General features: G+C 45.4%; 1 protein-coding gene across 1 annotated transcript in view; it reads left to right on the top strand.

The window, feature by feature from the left end:
• Positions 1–10,885: 10,885 nt before the first annotated feature.
• The window catches only part of TOGARAM2 (TOG array regulator of axonemal microtubules 2), a 32,508-nt gene continuing 21,632 nt past the window's right edge, over positions 10,886–21,761 (top strand). Inside the window, exons 1-8 of the mRNA XM_065631689.1 lie at positions 10,886–11,010; positions 13,412–13,546; positions 14,299–14,601; positions 15,070–15,305; positions 16,857–17,017; positions 18,307–18,353; positions 20,204–20,394; positions 21,332–21,485. Coding sequence (XP_065487761.1) covers positions 10,983–11,010; positions 13,412–13,546; positions 14,299–14,601; positions 15,070–15,305; positions 16,857–17,017; positions 18,307–18,353; positions 20,204–20,394; positions 21,332–21,485 — 1,255 coding nt within the window. The 5' untranslated portion in view covers positions 10,886–10,982. The remainder of the gene's footprint in view (positions 11,011–13,411; positions 13,547–14,298; positions 14,602–15,069; positions 15,306–16,856; positions 17,018–18,306; positions 18,354–20,203; positions 20,395–21,331; positions 21,486–21,761) is intronic.

Raw genomic sequence — 21,761 nt, 5'->3', positions numbered from 1 at the left:
CAGAGGTGCCTGTGAACAAAAAAGAAGCTGCCTGCGCACCAAGAGGCTGCTGCAAAGGGCTGCGCTGCACAGCAAGTGTTCTGTGTGAAAGAAAATGTGCTGAGAGGAATTGCTGAGCAGGTTTCTGGGTACCAGTGTGTAAGATGCCACGATTTCCTTCCCTGCTGTGGACGGTGGGAAAAGCCCTGCTCAGCCCAGTTCTCCTTCCTGTGTTGCCCTGAGGCTTCAAACCAGGGTGCAGAAGTTTGGCCAAATAAGTCCAAGATGTGTTTGTTGAAGTAGAGATGCCACGCTCCATGTCTAGAGAGAGAGGATTTCAAGGCAATTTGTTTTGTTAACTTGGGAGGGATGATGGGACTGTTCCCTGTCGGGGAGACTGACAGAGGAGTTTGGGGTGCTATGGATAGATGAGAGAGAGAGAGTTTGACCTTGTAGCAAGGTTTATTCCATGGCTGTCTCAAGGAATGTCGTGGTAGCTGTCACCAAGTTCATTTCCAGGATAGATGTGAGCACATAGACACTGCCCTTTCCCCTGTAACGTAATGTGTCATTACAGGGCATGCAGGTGACATAAGAGCACGGACACGTGGGTGATGCTGCTGGAGCTGAAGTGGGTCTGACACAAATTAGGCTCAGGAGGGAAGGTACTCTGTTCCCTGGTTATGGCTGCAATATTTTTCTTCCTTTTAGAAAGCATGAAATAAAACTTTGACTTGCTGTTTTTAAGGCTAAGCACATAGGCTTTCAAGTTTCTCTTTGGTCGAATCTGTCCCATCAGCTTCAGTATTACCGAGCCAAAAGAAAAAAGCATGTAGGTGCTCAGAGAGGGAGACTGGACATTAGATGCTCCTGAGTGGTCTTGTTATTACAGCTAATTATCCTTTCCCACTTATCTGTTGGCTTGCAGGTTGGATACACCGGCTTGGGACTCGCTGCTTACTGCCTGAATTCCTTTTCTCATAATACTTATGGGGACACTTTCCATCCAAATCATTGTAAAGACAGGTTGAGCTGCTTCTCCTCATGGTTAACAGAGAACCTCATGTGAGCCCTTGTGGTCTGACCAGCTGTGGTGGTCTGACCAGCTGACCATCTTGGCTCTACTTCTGCCACTTTTGGTGATATAACGAGGGTCACGCTTCTCAGTGCTGCGAATCCTGTTTTCCTATAGAAGTGGTCATTTTGAGACACCCAGGAGCTTAACTTTTTCTCTAGAGCTGAGATGGTAGCTCATTTCTGGGCCCTTAATTAAAGGGGAAAGACCTGACACTGTATTGGGGAAAGTCTTTTGAAGAGCTGCTGCCACCGCTATTTTATGGTGATGCCCCTAGCTGACTGCTGTGCCAGCTCTGTTAAATGATGCACACATGTTTAGGAAGAGACAATTCCCTCCCTTAAAGGGTTTATTGCCTTAAAAGAAAGCACAGAGAAAGGTGAACAAGCAGCATTTCTGCTATGCTTGCTTTGCAGACAGAGGCTGGAGCAGATTAAGTCTTGCCTGAAGCCTGCAACATGGCTGAGGCAGAATTTTTCTTGTGTCTACTAAGGTCTAAAGCAGTGCAGGAGTCTGAGGGCAGTCCTCTGCCTCTTGTTTGTAGCAAAAGGGAGAAGTTTTTCGGGAGAATTCGCCTATTTCATGAAGGAGATGTCACATTTGGAGACCCATTTGCTGCAGTCAGCTCATTTTCTGCCATTCTGCAATATATATAGGGTTGTTATTTTCTCACATATGTGATTACTCAGCCTTGGAGAAGCTGAGAGAATTGCATGGTTTAAGGTGACTCATTGTAAGGCGGAATCCTTTACTCCTACAGTGCTGGTACCAACAGGGTGGCTTGGCAGTGACAAGAAGATGTTTCCCTTTGGCTTTGCTGCTGCTTTTACCAAGTGATGTGACAGTTACCTCCCCAAATCGCAACAGGGTGTGTGTGCTGCCTGTGCTAGTTGGAGCAGGATTGTTAACTCCTGCAGATGGTTTTCTGTGGGTTTTTTTCTCCTGTAGGGGCTGAATTATTGTGTGTTATTACAGCTAATTATCCTTTCCCACTTATCTGTTGGCTTGCAGGTTGGGTACACCGGCTTGGGACTTGCTGCTTACTGCCTGAATTCCTTTTCTCATAATACTTATGGGGACACTTTCCATCCAAATCATTGTAAAGACAGGTTGAGCTGCTTCTCCTCATGGTTAACAGAGAACCTCATGTGAGCCCTTGTACCTCTGCACAAAATTTCTTTCTCTTTTTGTGTACATGAGGGTTTATAAATACAGCCAGAAGCGACCTTGCTGTGGAAGATTTCCAAACTCAACATGGACATTATGAAAGTATTATTATTTTTACATTTGAAAGTATCTTCTGAGTGAGCATAACTACAGCAAAGCTAAATTTCTGTTCTGCATTGCCTATTGCACAATTATCCACAGCAGAGGGGAGAGGTATAAAATATTTGTAATGGGGGTGGTGGAAAATTGCTGTTTGGCAGCTTTTAGTGGAGACTGCAGTGAATGTGGCCATGCCACGTTGGAGAGGGCCAGGCTGAAGGAATAATTTCTCCTCTTTTCCTAATCTTGCCTGAATGTGATGATTTCTGTAGGGCTGGTATAGACTTAACACTGATCTAACTGAGAGGGGCTCCAAGCTCACACTGCCCAGCTGAGCAATTTACCATGCAGAGATGTCATCAACTCCTGCAGCACGGGGGGTGGAAACCTTCCCCTCCCTTTTATCACTTTCCAGCAGCTGCAGACTTTGCTGTTTGCTCGCACGTTGTGCAAAGCTTTAGGGATGATTCTCACGTAGTGGTTGCAGGTAGGCAGGGAGGGACGGGGAGCACGTTGTGGTTCAGAGTGTGTCCCTGCCTGAAGCTCTGGGTGCTGCTGAGCTCCCTTGGGTGCTTTTGGCTGCAGCACCCAGGGACCTGCCTGCCAGCCCTGCAGGCAAAACATATTCCTTGCATCTCACGCTCAAGATTTCTTCAGAGAAGGGGTTGCTATGCAGCCTTGTTTATTCCTGGTATGTGACACTGTTTGCTTGCTGAGCTTGTACACCTGGAAGGGGGAGCCTGCTGTCCTGGAGAAGGGATCCAGCTTGACAAATGGCCATCCCTGCTTCCAGTTTCGGAAACACAGGGTCTGGAACAGAAGAAATCCTCGTTCCCTTGTGGGTGGCAACTCGCAGCGGGGCTTTACAACTCCTGAGGGCATTACAAGCTTAACAACGTGGAGCCAGATTTCCAAAGTGAAGGACACGTGTGTTTGTGAAGGAGGTTGGTGGACAGCCCTGTCTCCTGTGCTATTGGTTTCTCAGCAAGGTGGTGCTCCAGGGGAGGCTGGCAGGAGCCAGGCAGAGGGGTTGCTTTCACTCTGCTCTGGTGGAGGTTGCTTGGTGCAAGCATCTTTCCCAGAAGGCAATAAACTCTGGGAGAAAGATTTGATGATTTTTCCTTTTATCTTTCTCTTTTCAAAAAATTATTTCAAAAAGTCTTGAAGCTGCTGCATGACTGTAGCTGTGTGCCAGAGAGTGGGTGTCAGTTAAAAGAGACACAGTCCTGGGAGGTGTGGAAGGAGAGCAATTCTTGGGATGGCAGATGGAAGGAGGGGAGAGGACAGGTGGGAGCTGCAGGGCAGATGGGGCGGGTTGTTGACAGGGAAGCTCCTCTTCATAAGAAGAGCAACAGCCTGGCCTCTGCCACACCACGGGAGGCAGAGCAGGAGCTCCCACCTGGGCTCAGGTGCTGTCCCAGGGCTCCCTTTGCCGCTGTGTGTGGGCAAACGGGCAGGTCCCCGCTCAGCTCCTGCTCCAACTCCCTTTGCTCTGACTGGGCCCAAAAACTGCATCGTTGGTCCTTCCTGGCTCATACTGTTATTTTCCAGGTAGAATTGAGGAAAGTTAAAATCAAATCAACTTTCTGACTCAGCCCCTGCTAAAGTTTAGGTCACTGTTTATGGCTTCTGGGGGTGCTGGTTCATCTGTGCGGGATGGTAATCGAGTTTGCTTTTGCCAATGGTTTAAACTGTTGTGTTTCACAAAGTTTAACCTTGGCGCTTTGCTCCAAAGGATGTGGGGGAAAAGTGGAATCTTTTTACTCCAAGCAAAGAGAGAAGTGAACCTTAGTGAGCTTACAGGCTCTCTGATACGTAAATGCCTAGTCCCAAAGCAATATCACTCTGATGAACAAACTTGCCTTCAGGTTAGCTTCTGTTTTCAAAGCACTTTATTACTTATAGTATAAATCTCTGAAAATTTGATCTGGGAAAGATGTAGGAGGAGGATGAGGAGGGAAGATCCAGAGTCTGACAGATCTTGAATTCCTTCTGGGGTGCAGAGATGCTGGCCTGCCACAGCAGCAGAGGGACGACAAACCAAACTCTCTGAAGGATTGAGATACAGGGACCCTGCTCATTATCAGAGTGTTTGCTGGTTACTTTCTCCCTCTGCTTCTCTCTTTCTCTCTCCAGAGAGAATGTCTTTGCTTCACTTTTTTGTTGCATTCCATTTCTTCCTGGTAATACCCCAAACAATTTCGCTAGCTGGGGCTCTGCTGCAGAGACCGCTGCTGTAATGACAACAGCAACTGCTCATATTAGCGTAATATCCATCACTCCAGGGCCTTTGAGAGCTTTGCAAAGCTTCCAAGCATCATTTGCTATTTTCTGTTGGAGGATATGTACCTGAAAGAAACTAAAGCTGACTTATTAAATATCTGTGGCCTGCAGAGGTCACATTTATAAGCTCCTAACAGTTTTCTGGCCCTAAGATTTATATTTCTGGCCTAAAGATTTACATTTCTTTTTCTCTGCAGGCCAGTGAATGAGTCGGCAGCAGAGCAAGCCCTGCCTCTGCATTCTTCCACTTTTCATGACGTTCCTTGGCTTCACTCACTTTCAGAGGTTGGAAGTGATGGCAGTTGGGAAACGTGGTGTTTTCTCTCAGGTTAGTAAACCCAACCATTGCAAGTTTCATCAGCCAACTCTACATCGTTGCATGTCCAGCTCTGGCAGCTCCTTTTTATCCTCTTCCCTGTAAGTACTGCAGTTGGTTGCAGAGACAATTACCCCTTTGCCTCTTAGTGGCCTCAGGCTCATGCAAGGTAGATGCTGCCGACTGGCAGGTATTGCAAAATAAGCATTTGTCCATCTTGACTGAAGGTCCTGCTTTGGGACCCCTGGTCACCACGGTGTGGGGCTCTGAGCAGCAGGTCAGATGCAAGAAAGCCCCTGTGTTTAGCAGGCATCAGCCCGTGGACACTTGGGCACTCCAGGGATTTAAATGCCTGTGGAGTTAGGTGGTGCCTTGTACGTCAGAAGTATGGAGATTTTAACTATTTCAGTGATACCTGAATGGTGGACTTCGGACCTGAACAAGAGAGAGATGCTTAAATACTGTAAAGACCAGGGCATGAATTCTGAGCAGTGGGAACTGTTGTATTTCAAGGTTCGTACAGCACTAAGAACAGTACTGGGACTTTAGTGGAATAGATGTAAGAGTAATAAAATGGACAATTAAGCTGGTCTCGTTAGAGGATATGGTCTTGTTTTAGTATGTCAGCCCTGCACCTCATGCTCCCAATGCTTGTTACTCATAATGAAAAATTTCAATACAGACCTCGGATCCCATGTTGCAACTGAACGAAATTGCTTCAGATCATTGAGAATTTCCCTGCCTGGTGATTACACAGGAACAGGACAGAGCCCTGTCACGGTTTAACCACGATAGCCGCTCACTCACCCCCTTCCCCACCCCCCAATAGAGGAGAGAATCAAAAGGGAAGGGAGAAACTTGGGTTGACATAAACATAGTTTAATAAAATAACAAAATACTAATACACTACTAGTAAATATATATATCTAAAATAGAAATAAAAGATACTCAAGGCAATTCCTTACGAACACACTGAGCAGCCAGTCCTAGGAAACAGCACCTGGTCCCAGAGGGAGAAGAAAAACGAAAAAAGGCAGAAAAGCTCAGAGTCCTCTGCAAAACGGCAAAAAACTGAACCAAATGTCCTGCTCCAAAAACTCCCCAGGCTCTGACAAAAAAAAGAGCGAAGAAAAAAACCCAACATGCGCAAGAGAAAGCGCCCAAGAGAGACAGCGGAAGAACCTGCAACCCGGAAGGTCCTGACTTCTCTTAAATATGTGTCATGATGCTAATTGGATGGAATACTCTTATTGATCAGTCTGGATGTCAGTCAAGCTCTGCCCCATTTCTGCCCCGCTTCCTCTCTGCCTCACACCTGTGGGCAGAGCTCAGAGTGTCCTTGGCCCTCAGATCAGAGCAATTAAATACATTAACTCTGTGCTGGGGTGTTATCTCTTGTTCTCAAACTAAGTCCAAATAATGAGCATGCTAGCTATGAAAAAGAATGGTTTCTAAATGCATGAAGAAAATTAACCCATTTTCAGCCAAACCAGCACAGCCTTTAGGATGCTCACTTGCAGTTATCTTGGATTTATGCAGCTATTTGTTGAAATCTGCTGTATGAAAGATGCATGGAACACTATGCAGGGCCCTACCAGGAGAAAACTACTGGCCAGGGAATGTATTTTAGTAGCCCTGAGAGATGGCTTCACACAGGAGTACAGGGCAGGAGATCCTTCTCCCCAAGGCTGCTGAGAGGAAGGCACTGATGAAGATGAGCCAAATATTTCTAAGGAAAATGCTTTTAGAAGAAACTGATGCGAGCTGAGAAACAGCTGATATAACATTTCAAGACATGGGCCACTGGTTGGACTTAATTTGAGGATACAACTAGTTCAAGGTGCTGATTGTGACTGCTTCTGTACCCAAGCCTTGAGTGCTGGGCATCTAGAGCCTTCATCCATGGCAGAAATCCTATATGCCATGAAGACCCGCTCTCAGAGGAGATGCAGCAGCTGATTGTTGCATGCTTTTTCTAGCACTAGCCCCCGCAGCAAGGACTTCTCTGCATGAGATGCTCTGCAAAATCCTGCGTGGGCTCCGGATCTCACCTTTTGAGGGTTTTCTTCAAAGTGTCCAGATGAGGAGGGGAAACGTTTTGATGCTTTTGGTCGAGGTTGGGTTACACTCAAGGCAAAGGTGTGTCCGTGTACTTGGTTCCTTCTCATCTCATTGTGTCATGCAGTCACAGGAGCTCACAGGGCAATTGATCACCCACCTTTGGAGAACGACCGCCCTTGGCCACAGCTCCAACAGAGACTGTCACAGTGCTCAGTGGGAGCAGACTTGTGTACAGTACTCAAATAACCGTGGTGTCCAGCACAACACCTCATTAGAGCTGGCATGAGGGATTGTTCAAGTGCTTTTTGAAGGAGCTAATGAGGTTTGGCATTCAGATCAGCTTATTCCTAACTCTTGATTTGCTGCCCTGGGTAAGCTGCTGCTTGTGGTAACTCTTGTTTCATGGTTGAGCAGCCCTGCTCTGCTGAGAGGCAGCCATTAAAGGCATTTTCGATAGGGGCATTGAACTTTTAAGATCTTCCAAATGAAAGCTGAGGGCAGAACTTATAAAAAGAGCGTCATGTGGGTGATGCTTTTAACATTACATCTTTGGTCTGTGCTCCTTACTTAACAATTGGTTAATATTGTTAGCAACTTTAACAAAATTAAAAACAATTATTAGTAACAAGTAAATATTTGTGAAAGCAGTCTGCTGGTTCAGAAATTCCTCAAAACAGTAAGTTCAATGATAAGAGAAAGGAGATTTTGGATGTGATATCTCGCTTGCACCATCGTGCAGAGAAAAGATACAGGAACACTTCTTGGGAGCTGTGCCTCTAACCTAAGCGGCTTTGACACCAAGAACTTAGAAAACAGGTGAGAGATACAATTAGTGGCCCAGGGATCTGACTCGCAGTTCTCCCATAGGCCTGGGGAAGCTGCCCAGTGCCACTGGGTGATGGCTGTTTACTCTATGTAAAAACTTCATGTTAAAGATGCATTAGGGCCCTGTAAGCTGAAATCCACTGGCCAAAAAAACCCCAAACAACTGTCATCACTCCAAGTGAATTTTATCCTAACAACTGCTCTCTGGCTGGTGAGATATTTGATTCAACCTCCACAGCGGCTCCAGTCCTGATGGACTCTGCAGGGTTGTTGGCATCGGCATGTCTCATGTAATGCTACTGTATGTTTACTGCTCTGGGAAACCACCAGAGAAACAGCTTGTTAGGTGGGAAAGAAACTAATGGTAGCATTAAATAATCTCTGCATTTACTGGTTACTAATGATCCAAAGAAGCTGAAAATCCCAGAGGATGCATTTCCTTTTGATTAACCCAGCAGAAGGATGACAAGGAGTATGGTTACTGTCGACTGAAACACCACAGGGCCTGGAGCTGTTCAAATGCAGCTGTGTTCCATTTTTTCCTCTCCAGAAAGCCATTTTCAAACACTTTTTTGCTTCGTAGGGAACCTCTGCCACTGTTCTCCTCTGTACAGAGAATGGCACCAGCTTGTTTTCTAATGTCCTATCAGTAGTGGCAGAAGATGAGTCCTGCACACCCAGTGCTTCCCCCAGGCTGCAGGCAAATTGCTTTGCCTAATGATAATTCCGGTTACAGTGGTTTCAGTGCAAGGGAGAAAGGGGTGGCCCTGCATAGCTGTACATTTGGGCTTTTCCGTATCATGTAGTTGGCCTGGATTAGGAACTATGCCCTGAATTTAGGCAATTAACCCTGTGGGGGCCACAGAGGTGTTGTAAGTAATGCCTTTCTTAGTTGCGCTTACAGTGTGCTAGCATTTAGGTAGGACAGCCTGGCAGAGGAACAAACCTGAGGCATGGAGAGCCTGGCTTTGTGGTGCAGGGCAAGTCAGTGACAACCTTCTCCCCTGGCTACAGGATACACTCATTCTGGTACTTACCACTTTGGCATTTGTAATGCCTTAGGAAATGTGGCATGCTCAGCTTCACTTAAGAGCTGATCTTAACCAGCCAAAATTGCCATTGGCATATTTCTTAGATATTTATCCTGTGCAGTGAGATGAAAGAAAATATACCTTAATCTCTGCTTTATGCCCTAGTCCAACTCACAATTATAACTCCATTCCTTGTTTTAAAGTACACAGTCCAAATAGACCTACATCTCTATTTTTAAAGGTATTTAGTGCCTGCCTTCCATTGAAAGTAATGGGAATTAGCCTCTAAAAACCCTCTAAGCACCTTCATACCTTGACCTTAAGCTGTCTCTGTGAATTTATCTAGACTAACAAAAACAGGGTGAAAGCCAGAAGTGGTCTGACTGTGTCAACTGACTCCAGCCTTTCTGGAATCACTTGCTTTATTCCAGGTGAACACTTTGACAGCTTTTGAGCAGAGTTAAATCTCTTGGGCAGAGGGTGGAGCAGTACAGGGCCTTGCTGCAATATGAACAATTTCTGTTGAAATTTGCTTGAGGATACCATTTTATCTGACTATAAGTTTGATCAGTAGGAGGGTACCTAAAGTCCCTGTACAGGCATTCTTTGGTATTTGTTTAAAGCTTACAGAACACATTAATAGGGACCTGCCTTTGCTTCTTCCATCTAGTGCAGAGGCATTTTTCCTTCTGTAATAATTTAACTGAACTGTTCCGTGATTGATCCTTCTGGCTGCACTTAGCTAGCATGCGATAGTTGTTCTGTTTGCAGACCTTTAGAGGCACCTATGAGTGGATTTTCAAAAGCAGCTCACATTGGCATCCTTCTGTACTCCCTGATGTTTGTAGGAATTTTACTGCTGGTTTACCATCCTGACCTCTTATCCTAAGGTACACTCAGCAAAATCCCCTCTTACCTCTCACTTAGGCCATAAGAAATGGGTTAATACGTTTAAGGAAGCAAAAGCCCTGTATGGTGACTGAGGTACCTATCAGAAGGTGAAAAGAAATCTCTCTAGAGTTTCAAAGTGAAAGCGACCAAACTTAAGGAAGCGGACTGCAGAGATTGAGGCTGAAAAATGTCACATTTTGCTGTAGCACTAACCTGAAGGGCTAAGTATAAACTTCCTTTACGCCCATATACACTGCACACTATAACACTGCCTACAACTCCTCGAGCCCCTTGGGATGTGTGCTTGCTGATGTGAGAATGGCAGGCAGTTTCTGGATAGCTGGCAGCCCTGACTACGTGCTGTGCTGTGGCCTCAGGCTTGCTGAGGTGCTGCAAGCGCGATAGATACCTCAGCAACGCTGTAAATGTAGGCAATTCAACTACAACAGCAGTTGTTTCAGCTGCTTTTCTCCTTCCTTTCCCAAGGGGTGGCAGATTTGGAAGTATTTGGCTTGTGGTTTGAGTTGGGGCTCAGAATTACTCATGGATGTGTCAGAAAATCTTACCTACCCCTTTCTGCAGAAAAAAAATCTTGCAGACTGGTGGAAAGTGCTACAGATACAAGTTACGCACCAGTCTCCACTATCATCAGCCTTGTAACCCCTCTAAAATCCAAGTACATTTGTATTAAAAAAGAGCAAACTATTCTACCCCCCATTTTTCCAGTTGTTCTTGGGGTAAGTCCAGCATGACATTACAGCTCTTTGTTATCAAATGTGTGAAACGATGCTCCTGCCGCAGCGGCAGCAGCGCTGAGGTCAGTGGGAACAACCCCGAGGTTCTGTGCTGGGTACAACAGCACTGGGCCTGCTGAGAGACTTGCCTCTGCTGCTGTGTCCATACAGCCATGGGGAGAGCAGCTGCTGGGGTGGAGTTACGTTTCCCCCATTATGCCAACAGCAGTCTTCCTCCAGCATTTGGACTTTATGATTTTGACAGAATGTAGAAAATGTATAGCTTGAATATATTTTAATGTTGTTTTAACACCACCTGCCTTGAGCAGTTTTGCACGCAGGAACCCCACAGGCAAGGCAATGCCAGGGACTGGTGGCTGTCACTTGCACTAGCAGCGTTATTTTTCCATGCAGGCTCCTGATGCTGCAGGGGAACCCACCAGCAGCTGTGTCAGGCCCACCGACCAGCAGCACATGAAGTAGACTCTCATCTGCAAAGAACCCATCGCTCTCCTCCAACCATGGCAATGCAAGATGATTTCACAGCAGGTAAAGGGCTGCAGCAGACTGGAGACTCCTTCAGCCGGGGCTTGTTGCAATCCTGTTCCTGCAGCTTTTGCCTGGAGGATGTTTGCCTGCAGCGGCAGTGCTGGTGCCCAGGAATGCTGCTTGGCTCATGGAGGCAGAGCGTGTACAAAAGCTGCATTCAAAGTGCTGATCACAAGACCCTGGAGATGCTGGCAAGTGTAGCAGCTATTCTTCACGCCGTACAAGTGAGGGCCCAGCCTTAGAGGCTGGGGAATGGGGAAGATATTGAATGGAACAGGGGGCAGGGAAACATGCTGTCTATAATCTTGAGTTTTCAGGAACAACCAATATCAGAATTTTTTGGGGGCAGGCTATGTTTGTGTTGCTTTTGAGTGTCTCTGCAGTAAAGAAAGCAGGGAATAAAGCCCTGGAATGGTGAAGCAGAACAAAGGAGAACATTTGGATGGACAATTTGTGTCCTGCAGATACAATAATCAAATATGCCAATGGGGACACCTAATGCAGAGTGCAAACCTTTTAGTTATAATACCTGGTGATGAACTGTTTGTGTCCTAGTATTTTCTTTGTTGTGAAAAGAAATTTAAAAACAAACAAACAAACCAAACAAAACCAAAACTCAACCCAAAATTGAGTGGGAATTACAGGAACAAAGGACTTTCAAACTATTATAGCTTTGGAAAGTATCTACGTATTAGACATTGCCAAACTGTAGAGACCATTGTGGGTTGTCTACACTTTGAAAGGAGAGGAAAGAAATCCTGCAGTCGTGGATGGGCAACTAGCAAAACATATGCAAATTTGTAGAACGTTCAGCTGTCATAATGCTGGAATGCAAGTGCATCACCAGGCGGAATCATTTGAGGTTACTGTCGCGGACGAGTGCCAGTGTTTGCCACAGAGCAGTGTTAACCTCACTTAGAGTGCGGCTTAAGAGAGTGGTGTCAAAGATCACTCTGTTACCTACTGCGTGAAGGAGATATCAAGGAGAATTGGGTGAGAGTTGTTTAGAGTGATTTATATGGGGGCAGGAGATGTGAAAGGGTAGAGGGAGGTCCTCCCGTTGAGTCATGAAGTTCAGAAAGGACCCCCTTGCTTTCTAAACTCCTTCTTGGAGAGGAGTCTAGGTGCGGCTAGATCCAAACTTAGCCCCAGACTTGGTCAATAGTTTATATCTAAGAGACACAAAGGGTAAAGGAAAACAGGTCAGGGATTATATGTGTTTATGGCCAACGGATTATATGTGCACACCCAGGTCTTTATATTACTTAGCTAGGATTTAAAAGTTTCATCGTTCTGCATCTCAACCTGCTTACGTCCCCTCCAGGGGCCTGGTGTCAGGTCACTCCAAACTCTGGATCCCAGGTCTCTCAGGCATCAATCTTCATAGAAATAAATAATTGAATGGAGTAGTACAGCAGAAGGGTCAACTCAAACTGAGTGACTTCCCAGAGATGCTGAGCTGAGTATAGAAGTCCCTGGGTAATTATACCCTTACAGACTATTTACCTGCCCCTCACACAATGATTCAGTCCAATAGCATTATTTGAATCTGGGGTCTTCTTGCTTCTCATTGGATTCTTTCACTGTCTTCAGACAGGCCCTTATCTTGTTTAATTGCAGACATGTTTATAGTCCATAGCCACTTTGTGCTGGCCTTGAAGGCATTATTTGGTCGAAATGAATCCTGTTTTGCTCAGCAAAGTACAAAACAGGCCTTGTCTTAGGTGTCCATGATTGTCTGTATTTGCTTTTGTTTTAAGTAGATACAAGTTTGGTGAATACGAGCAGAACTTTACAACATACAGTTTAAGATTTCAGCAAATCTAGCTTACTAAGTAAAGTGAGACAGACAGCATCTTAAAAATTGCACAACCTTATAAATCTAAGTGATTCATTCTATTTCAAATGCGTTTACTTAAGCTAAATGATTAGTATAAAACTTAAATTTGTGCTTATCCAGTGATCAGTGAATAGTAAAAGATCATTGCCCTACAGCCACGCTTGTCTAGCAGAGAGAGCTCACTGTAGGCTCACCCAGGCTGTCATATTTATGTAATAAAGTGGTTGGCTTGAAGTCAAATTGCACACAGTGGGAAAGGTCTGCATGAGACTCCTTACACCCACAACTTATCATTATTCACTCTGCCATTCTACTTCCTTGTGGGTTTCCTAAAAGGAGTTCTTGGCCTGGCTACAACTCAGGCCTTTATCTCCTTTGGAACCTGTACCAAACTGCTGCTGGTGTGTCTGGGGGTAGGTTGAGTGCACACATCACAATGACCATTCCAGAGGCCAGGACTGGTGTGTTAATCTTCTATGAAAAAAAGTGTCTGTTGTGGTTTTTTTGTCTCCATATCAAATGTTGTGAATTTGAGTCTTTTGTACTGTCCTTATTTTAAAGCTAAATACCACACCCCAATTGCTGTCTACTGTGGGAGCGTTCCCAAATTCAAACGCAGATACAAGGCTCTGCGAGGCGGAAGCATTGATTCAAACTTGCGGTTTTGTGGCAGCAGTTGGACCACTGAAGAAGAAGGTGAGGAGGGAAGGGGGTTGAATGTGCAATGGTGGCCTCAGCCAAATGAAAAAAAAAAAAAAATCAGGCAGAAAGGGTCCTTGGAGGTCAGTCCTCATGTGCTGGCTCTGCATCAGAGCAGGTGGCTGACAGAGAGCTGCAGATGATCCTGCCCTCCTCCAGTGGTGCATATGGCATCACATCTTGCTATCATTAGTTCATTACACTTTCTCCTTCATCAACAGTAGCCAAATCACTACCACCGCCAGCCAGGACAGGGACTGTGGCCCAACTGCCATAAATCAGGCATGGTAATGAGATGCAAGGTCTGTTTCTATCCTTGCTATTATTGTGTGGTCTTGCCATAGGTAAATTCCCAGTTCTTCTTCTGCTTGCCCATCAGATCTGCCCTTGAGGATGAGATGGTGCTGTAGAAACACTGGCAAGGTCTGCCTGCTTGCTGAGATGTCTTTCTGCTTTCCAGAAATACCAGTAGCACTATGTGGGTCTTTACTGGCAGTCTTCACAGAAGCCAAGGCCTGAAATGGGAATCTGTTTCCCCCTCTTACCAGTGGGGCCTGCAACCTCTCTCTCCTGGCTTGTGAGCTCAATGCTGTTCAGAGGAAGTAAACTGAAGCTAGTTTTATGAAAAATACAAACAAACTGATCTTCAGAACTATTAAAAAAATCTTTGAATGGCTCACTTATTGGATGGGTTGATCGTAAAGGTGTGAGGTCAACTAACTACTTCTTTCTTTTTACCTGATCTGCAGCTTCTTTTCAGTCCATATTAACAATCCAGATGAAGAAGCAGCTGAGATTCTGGGATGGCGACAGCCTTGAGAAACCTTCACCCCCAAGAAGCGCCACCCCTCCCCTGGATGGCTGGGCCAGCGAGGCTGATGTGCATGACTTCAGCACTGAGCAAGGAGGTGACCTCCCCCACCTTTCTGACGGAGCCTTGAACCAGGACCCCCAAGAGAGGGAGGTGAGCAGTGCCACCCCGGATACCATCCAGATCAAAGACAAGCTGAAGACTAGGAGGATGTCTGAAGGTCTGTTAGCCTCATACAGAGGTAAGGCGGGAATCTGTCTGCTCTCCTGTGGGAAGAAGGGTCTTTTCCAGCCTAGAAAGCTAGTGCACATTCCCAGGGAACAGTTGTTCCCTGCATGTGCCCCCTGCAATAGCCTTCCCTGTTCTCAGTCCCCTGCATAGGCCTCCTGTTGCTGTAGGAGTGTACAACTGTGGGGCAGGGAGAGGAGCAGGAAGGTGAATGTGCAGGTGAATAATTCTGGGTAAGCACAGGTCTGTGGGCTCCCTGTTGTCTGACAGGAGCCCAGAGAACCAGGGTGTTCCTCTGGTGGCTCTGTGGGAGTGCTTAAGTGTTGTCCACTGGCCTGCTTCAAGTGGCTGCCAGCATGAGCATGTTTCCCTGTGCGGTTATTTAGAAGTTTCCAATAAATCCGTCCAATGAAATATCTAGCTTCAGGTGCTTTATGTTTGCAGTGTTGCTTCTATTATGCTTTGTGTCTCTGCTTTGCAGGCCTGACTGACTGCAATGACTCTAAGGAGGTTACCCTGAAGCCAGTAGTTTCCAGATCAGCTTCCCAGAAGCTCCCGGTAACCTCCAAGACCATGCCTCCCATCCAGAACAGACGTTTTTCCTCAGAGCCCAGCATGTTAAGCAACGGAGAGCAGGAGCATGAGGAAAATAGCACAGACTGTGATGACAGTGATAGCAATAACACGGAGCTGACGTCAGAGAGAAAAGGATATGAAGTAAGGAAACCAAGCCAAATCACATGTGGTGGATCTTCAGTTTATTTCCTGTAGGCAGAGCTCTGAGATCTTCTTTCTCTGCAGTGTGAACCCAGGGAAGCAGCTGAGCCAAGGAAGAGCTCAGCTGGACATTGTGCTTCAGGCTGTTTTTGCAGTGTGCATGCTGCAGACTTGATGTCCTCAGCCTGTATCAATAGGAGAATAGTTCTTTAAATAGTTTCTGTGCTCTCCAGTGGCTCCTGCTGTGTTTTCTGACTGAGAACACACCAGCAACCACTCAGAGCAACTAAATGTGTCTCACCTGGTCAAGCGTGTCCTTCTACAGTTAGTAAAATCCACGTTTCTGTGTACATGGTATAATAGTTACTGTTGAGGACACACCAGTGTCTTTGTGGCTTTTTATATCAGCTCTGTCTGGTTTAGAGGGAAATAGATGTTTGCTGGTTTTTGCTCTAGGTTCTCTCAGCTTTTGAGTTATACAGCCATGTCCTTCTACGTGGTTATCTCTAATAATATTTTTAGAGTTCAGTGGCTTCTGTGCAGCTTCATTATCTCCCATGGGTCTGCCCAGGGCTAGGTGAAGGGAACTGCCAATTCTGGAATCCAGACCACATCCACTTGATTGCCTTTTCAGGACGGATAGAAGCTGCAGTTGTTTTGGGTTTGCCGTGGTGGGCAGGAGAAGACAGATGAAAAACAATTTTTGTAAACAGGGTAACCAATAAAAGGCTAGCGTATTTGACTTCAGCCTTGCAGATACAGGGCCAAATGTATCCCTGACATTAGCTCTGTTGGTTTCACTGGAGTTTGAACAGGTCCTGATTTGGCTCTTTATCTGTGACAAGAATGATGGGATACTAAGGAAGGGTGTGTGTCTGCATCCACTTCCTCCATCTCCCTTCCTAGCCATGGCAGGGAGAGCCTGAAGTAATTTCAGCAGGCAGAGACCTTACACAGAGCTGCAGGGTGGGAGCTCTGCTGAACTTCAAAAAATGACAGTGGGCCTGAAATGAATTGTGTGGGAGCTGGAGAGCACCCAGTATCTAGAGAGCACAATAGAATCAGGGCCAAAGGGCTAGTGGGGGACTGTAGGAAAGGCAGAAGCAGGAAAAAATGATGGGCTTGAGAAAAGCAGGTTTTGTCAGCGTGCAAAATGACTATGTGGGGACTTGGCTGGAGTTCAACAATGGCTGGTAGGTGCTTTAGGGACAACGAGAGGGTAGTGATCTAAACCCATTCCCCTACCATCAGAAAGGCTGCCTCTATAGAGGCAATGGCACGCAGAACATCCTTATGTCAAGCAGATGGATGACAGGTGGGAAAGCAGCCACTGCCAGAGAGGTGAGTGAGAGGAGAGAGCTGGCAAAAGCGTGGGGACATTGTCTCTCCCTCACCACTTCCCTTTCCATTGCCCATCCTAGGCCAAGTTGCTCCACCAGTTTGACTTTTCTTCTCCTGCCATGTCCTAGCTAAGAGCATGGCTAAACTTCTTCTGCCATCGAGGGGGAAGGCTGGATGCTCCAGCTGAGCACTGTGTTCTGCTATTTCCAGGCTTCCCTGGTGCACTCGTATTGCAGTGGTGATGATGGGAACAAGTCACTGAGAGTGGCTTTGATTACCCCAATCCTCAAGTCAGCAAGACCATCTGATTGGGCTCCTAGAAGCGCTGCAAAGTCTCAGCACCTGGTTTTCGAAGAGGCCCTGGAGATGAGGTAAGCCAAAGTGTCCGCTTCTCCAACATGCCTTTCATCTCACACTTCTCATCTCGTGAGATTGTTTTCCACAGTCAGTTCTCCAATATATTTATGCAAACTTCTGTACTTTCACCACTTTGTGTATCTGTGGTGACCAGCACCATGTCAAAGCCAACATCTAAGATTAGCTCTAAGCACCTCAACCAACTCTAACCAACTCTAACATCAACTCAAAGCCACCTCTAAGATCATGGGTGGTGGGGTGCAGGAGGAGGCAGGACTTAAGAGGAACTTAAAAGCAAGTCCTGTGCTGGACTCTGATACTGATTCACTCTGTAATCTTTGTGGTGCCCTTTGGGAACTGTATTGCATGGATCTGAATACAGCATCTGGTTTTGTGTGTGAACTTTGCCAATATCTGTACCCGCAAGGTTATGTTAGGGCAAATATTGGCTATTGTAGAGCTGTCTGCAAATTCAGATGCTGCTTCTGTAAACATCAGTCATAACATCTCTGTGTCTGGGCCTTCACTGTAAAACAGAAGCCCAGATAAATCTTTGTTTATAGATGTCTAATCATATAGATGCGTAATATTTACATATGGTTTTAAGATCAAAGGGGGGAAAGCACTAGAGAACAGTTATAAGGCTGTAACTGATGGAAAGATATTTGCTTGGATATGCGTGAGGAAATCTAGCTGTCAGCTTTATCCTAGTTATAACAATAAATAAGGAGTCATAGAAATACAGTTCCAATTCAAAAGCTTCAGCATAGCTTTTGCAGTGCAATCTGAGTATACTTACCTACCAGCTCAGTTGGAAAAACCCTTTTTCTTCTAAAAAGAGCAGGAAGGTGTACAATTATTCCCAGGAGGCAGCAGTGGTATTACCATGTGTAACAAGATACTGTCATCAGTTTAAGGCATGGCCAAGCAATGTTAGGCTTCTACAGCAGTATAAAGGTAGCTGCCCTCTATACAGACTTATGGCTGGCTTAACATCTCTTGCTGATTCAGAAAGGATGTATGAACAGTGAGAGCCACTCAACTCCGAAAAAAGAGACAGCAGAATTGGATGGTTAAGGCCCAAATTGAAATCCTGTGCTTCAGCCGGAGCTTGACCAGTTCTGTGTGACTCCAGCAGCTGAAGGTTTAGTGACAATTAATCACCTTTGTGTATTGTTGGTTTTATGGGTTGCATTTTCTCCTTCATCAGACAGACCTTGCTAAGGAAGTTTGCCTCCTTTAATGCCACCCCTGCTTCTATTTCTGTATCCTCATACATTCTTTTGTCCTCAATTTTCTAAAGGTCAAGATCAGGCAAGAGAAGTGAAGAGAAGACATTTAAATCTCGAGGTGGGTACAGGGCTTGGTTGCCCTAAAAAGAACATAGGTGACCCATGGATGGCAGTGTGAAAGTTCAGCTGAAAACTGTCCTGTAACTTTTTTCGTTCTTTGGTGCACTCAGATGGCTCCCCAGAGCCCAGTCACTGGGAAATGTGCTCTGTTGATCCAGTGAAAATGACTCCAGGATGGGGTTATGAATGACAGGAGCTGGAAGGGTACCTTGGGGCCCTGGAAATGCACAGGAGGAAAAGAAAATGTTCCCCTAACTCACGCTTATACCTTTTATCCCCCAGCATGCTCTGTAGTGTCACAAAGATTAGAGAAAAATGAGGCATTTTGCATGAAACAAGAAATGTTCCCACTCATTCTTCCAACACTTGAAGGAGAAAACCTTCTCTTGAGCAGCTTCTGAAACAAACCCTTTCAGATCTGAAGTAGATTAATCAGCATAGCCTATTTTTGCACTGGGAGAAATAGTGAAACCTTGTGTGATAGCAAGTCCATGTGAATTTTCCATTTACAGAGAAACAGACTTAAGCATCCAGCCTATGCAGGATCTGAGCTTTCTGTCCTTTTAAGTACAAGCCTAAATTCAATGCTGAGTAATGAACTGAGGTTTCCTTGTTGCAACTCATTTACCTCAAGTCACATATGCTGAGTTTATGACTACAAATCTCTTCCCCCACTCTATGTGCATATGTCAGTATTGCGCTCTGAGGCTGGGACAGGAGATGCCTACTGGCTTTCCCCTGCTCCCTGCCTTGTGTTGTCACTAGCAATTAGAGTTCTGCAAGACAAAACGTGGTTTCTGGTGCATCTGTGTCAGCCAATACTTTTAAGCTGAAAACCTCAATGACACCATTGCCGCCCCGTTGCCATCTGTGGGTTTGTAGCGATAGGAGAGATGGGAATTTGAGAAATAATTGTGCTGATGCAGAAGAAGCAATAAGATCCACTGGTCCCTCAGCTCAGTGTTAGTTCTGACAAATAATGGGCATTCCCAATAGGAATAATTCCTTTATTGCTGATATGCAGCTAGGATGCTGGGTGCAACTAGGGAAACTATTGCTGAGTAAGTAATGTGACATTTTTGCTGGATACATTATAGACTAGAAATGAGATATATCATTAAACCATCTTTCTCTCTCTTTTATTATTGACCTGACCATTCTGCAGGGAAAAAAATCCTGATTTAAGAAAGTTATTCCTTTTTTACTGCTTGGCTATCACGTGATTTTATCATCTGCGAAGCCATATAAGGAATGATTAGTTCTCTGAGTTTTAATAACTCTTTTGGAGAATATTTCAGAATGAGCTGCAATGTGCTATTCCTATTAAGAAAATCAGCCTTTAGTGAGTCTGCACAGAAAGTGGGCTGACCTGCTGCAATTTAGAATGAAACCCCTTGGGGAAAATGAATTCTGGCTTCAAGAGCACAATTCTGCTTTTGGTAACACTCTAGCAATCCTAAGCTTTTCTTTTAATGCCCTCTAAAATATTTCAGCAAAGAGGAGGAAATGTTAATTCTTAGCTCTACAAAGATTAATAAATATAGCTATTAAAACCCAGGAGTTACTTAGTAACTGGGAAAAAGAGGTTGTTTACTAAAATAAAAATGGATAGGAACAGAGACGAACCCTTTTGGCAAGGGCAATCTCCATCTCTCTGTTCTCTGTCAAACACGGCTGCTCACCAGAAGCCAAGGGCTGAGGCCTTTATCACGCAGTAGGTTTGCGTCTGGTGGCCAACAGAGCAATGTCATTTCTGCTGCCAGTGCAATATGGTAGTACCCCATCTGTTTGGAGAGGTGGTATCTTCCTTGCTGTTCTCATACACAATCTATATCCGTGTCTTATCAGGGGTCCAGACTTCGGAACCCATTTTGCCTGCTCTCCAGCATCACGTTGCTCGTGGTGTGAAGTCTGCCAGACGTTTGTGTGAACCTGCGGCCCCATTACCAGGCCTCCCACTCAGCCAGGCCAAGGAGACAGACCATCCTGTGAGCCCTTGCCTTCTGAGTGACAGCGACTCCACAGACAGCAACGGAAGGGTAAGGGCTAAGGACGGGGGGAGCAGGCTTCCTTTTCAATGACTCTTCAGTGCTTAGCACAAAATGTCACTGAAAATCATAATCTTCCTCTCTTGTGGAGCAGATTCTATAGTGAATACATTTGACAACTACAGAGCAATTACTTGAGTATTTTCCCTGGTGCAGAAGTCACTGGTTGGGAGGTGGTGCTAAGGTTAGGCAAGAAGCATTCTTTATGTATGAAGGCCGATTTAGAGCAGATCTGAATGGCAGGGCAAGTTACACGTCAGTGAACATGTGCACAGTGCATGCTCGGAAGCACAAAAGCAAAGATTATAATGTTCAACGCAAGGAAGGCTGCAAAATAAAATAGAAGACCTTGCTTTTCCTTAGTTAACTTTCTTGCTGTATCTCTCATTCTCAGTTTTTCTATTCATTAAGACCAACGTTCCTCCAACTTGTTTTCACATGACTTCTCTTTTGGACTCTGTGCTCTCAGAGAGCAGCTGAGTCATTCAGAAGCAAGGAAGTTAGAAGTAACTGCAATTACTGGCCATGAGTGTTAAGAAATAGCAAATTACCTCTCATTGCTGGTTATTGCAGATGGGTTTTATTCCCCTACCATAGCCTATAGGAACTGAACCACCTGCTTACGGTAAGGTGAGCTCTTAATCTGTCTCAGAGCACTGCTATGACTCTCTTGGTTCAAGTAGGGCTTCCTGACATAGATTGAGAAACAGTATCTTGGACCAGTGGAAGGTTATGGCAATGGAGTGTTACACACCACTGGCTGTAATTGTCTGCCAAGGTGAGGAAAGGATGAATTTCTGAAACTATTGGGATGTATATGGAGCTGCAGTAAAGACGACGACACGCTACCACCGTGTTCATGATGAGGTGTTGTGTGTGGTTTGTGTATCTTTTTTCACGCACCATGATTTATTTCCATTGCAACTAGATCCACGTTATCTTGTCCAAGTCAGCTCAGAAGAAAATACACCAGAAGCGAATGAGAGAGACGGAGCTTTTGCTTATGGAGAGGGAGGAAGAGATAGAAAAGTCCTCGGAGCTCCCTACACAGAGCATTCACCCCAGGGATGCAACCAACAAAAGTAAGTGGTTGCAATAGTTGTGGGCCTTTTTGTTTGCTTGCTTGCTACTTACATAGTGTTGCAAATGTCTATGAAATCAGACTGGAAGGCTGTTAAACTTGCAGCCGAGTGGAAGCTCAAATGGGATTTATTTCCACTTTTCAAAGAAAAATACAGAGGCATGATGTGTCTTGCTCATGGCCCATACTGAGTCAGTCACAGTAAATCACTTACTCCACTTCTCCTATAAAGTCTTTCAGACTGGGTAATTCTGTCTTGCAAACTACACTGGGGATT

Source organism: Caloenas nicobarica, chromosome 3 (genome assembly GCF_036013445.1).
Source record: "Caloenas nicobarica isolate bCalNic1 chromosome 3, bCalNic1.hap1, whole genome shotgun sequence".
Classification (NCBI taxonomy): Eukaryota; Metazoa; Chordata; class Aves; order Columbiformes; family Columbidae; genus Caloenas; species Caloenas nicobarica.
Note: the sequence above shows the minus strand (reverse complement) of the source record. Positions and strands in the feature narration are given on the sequence as shown.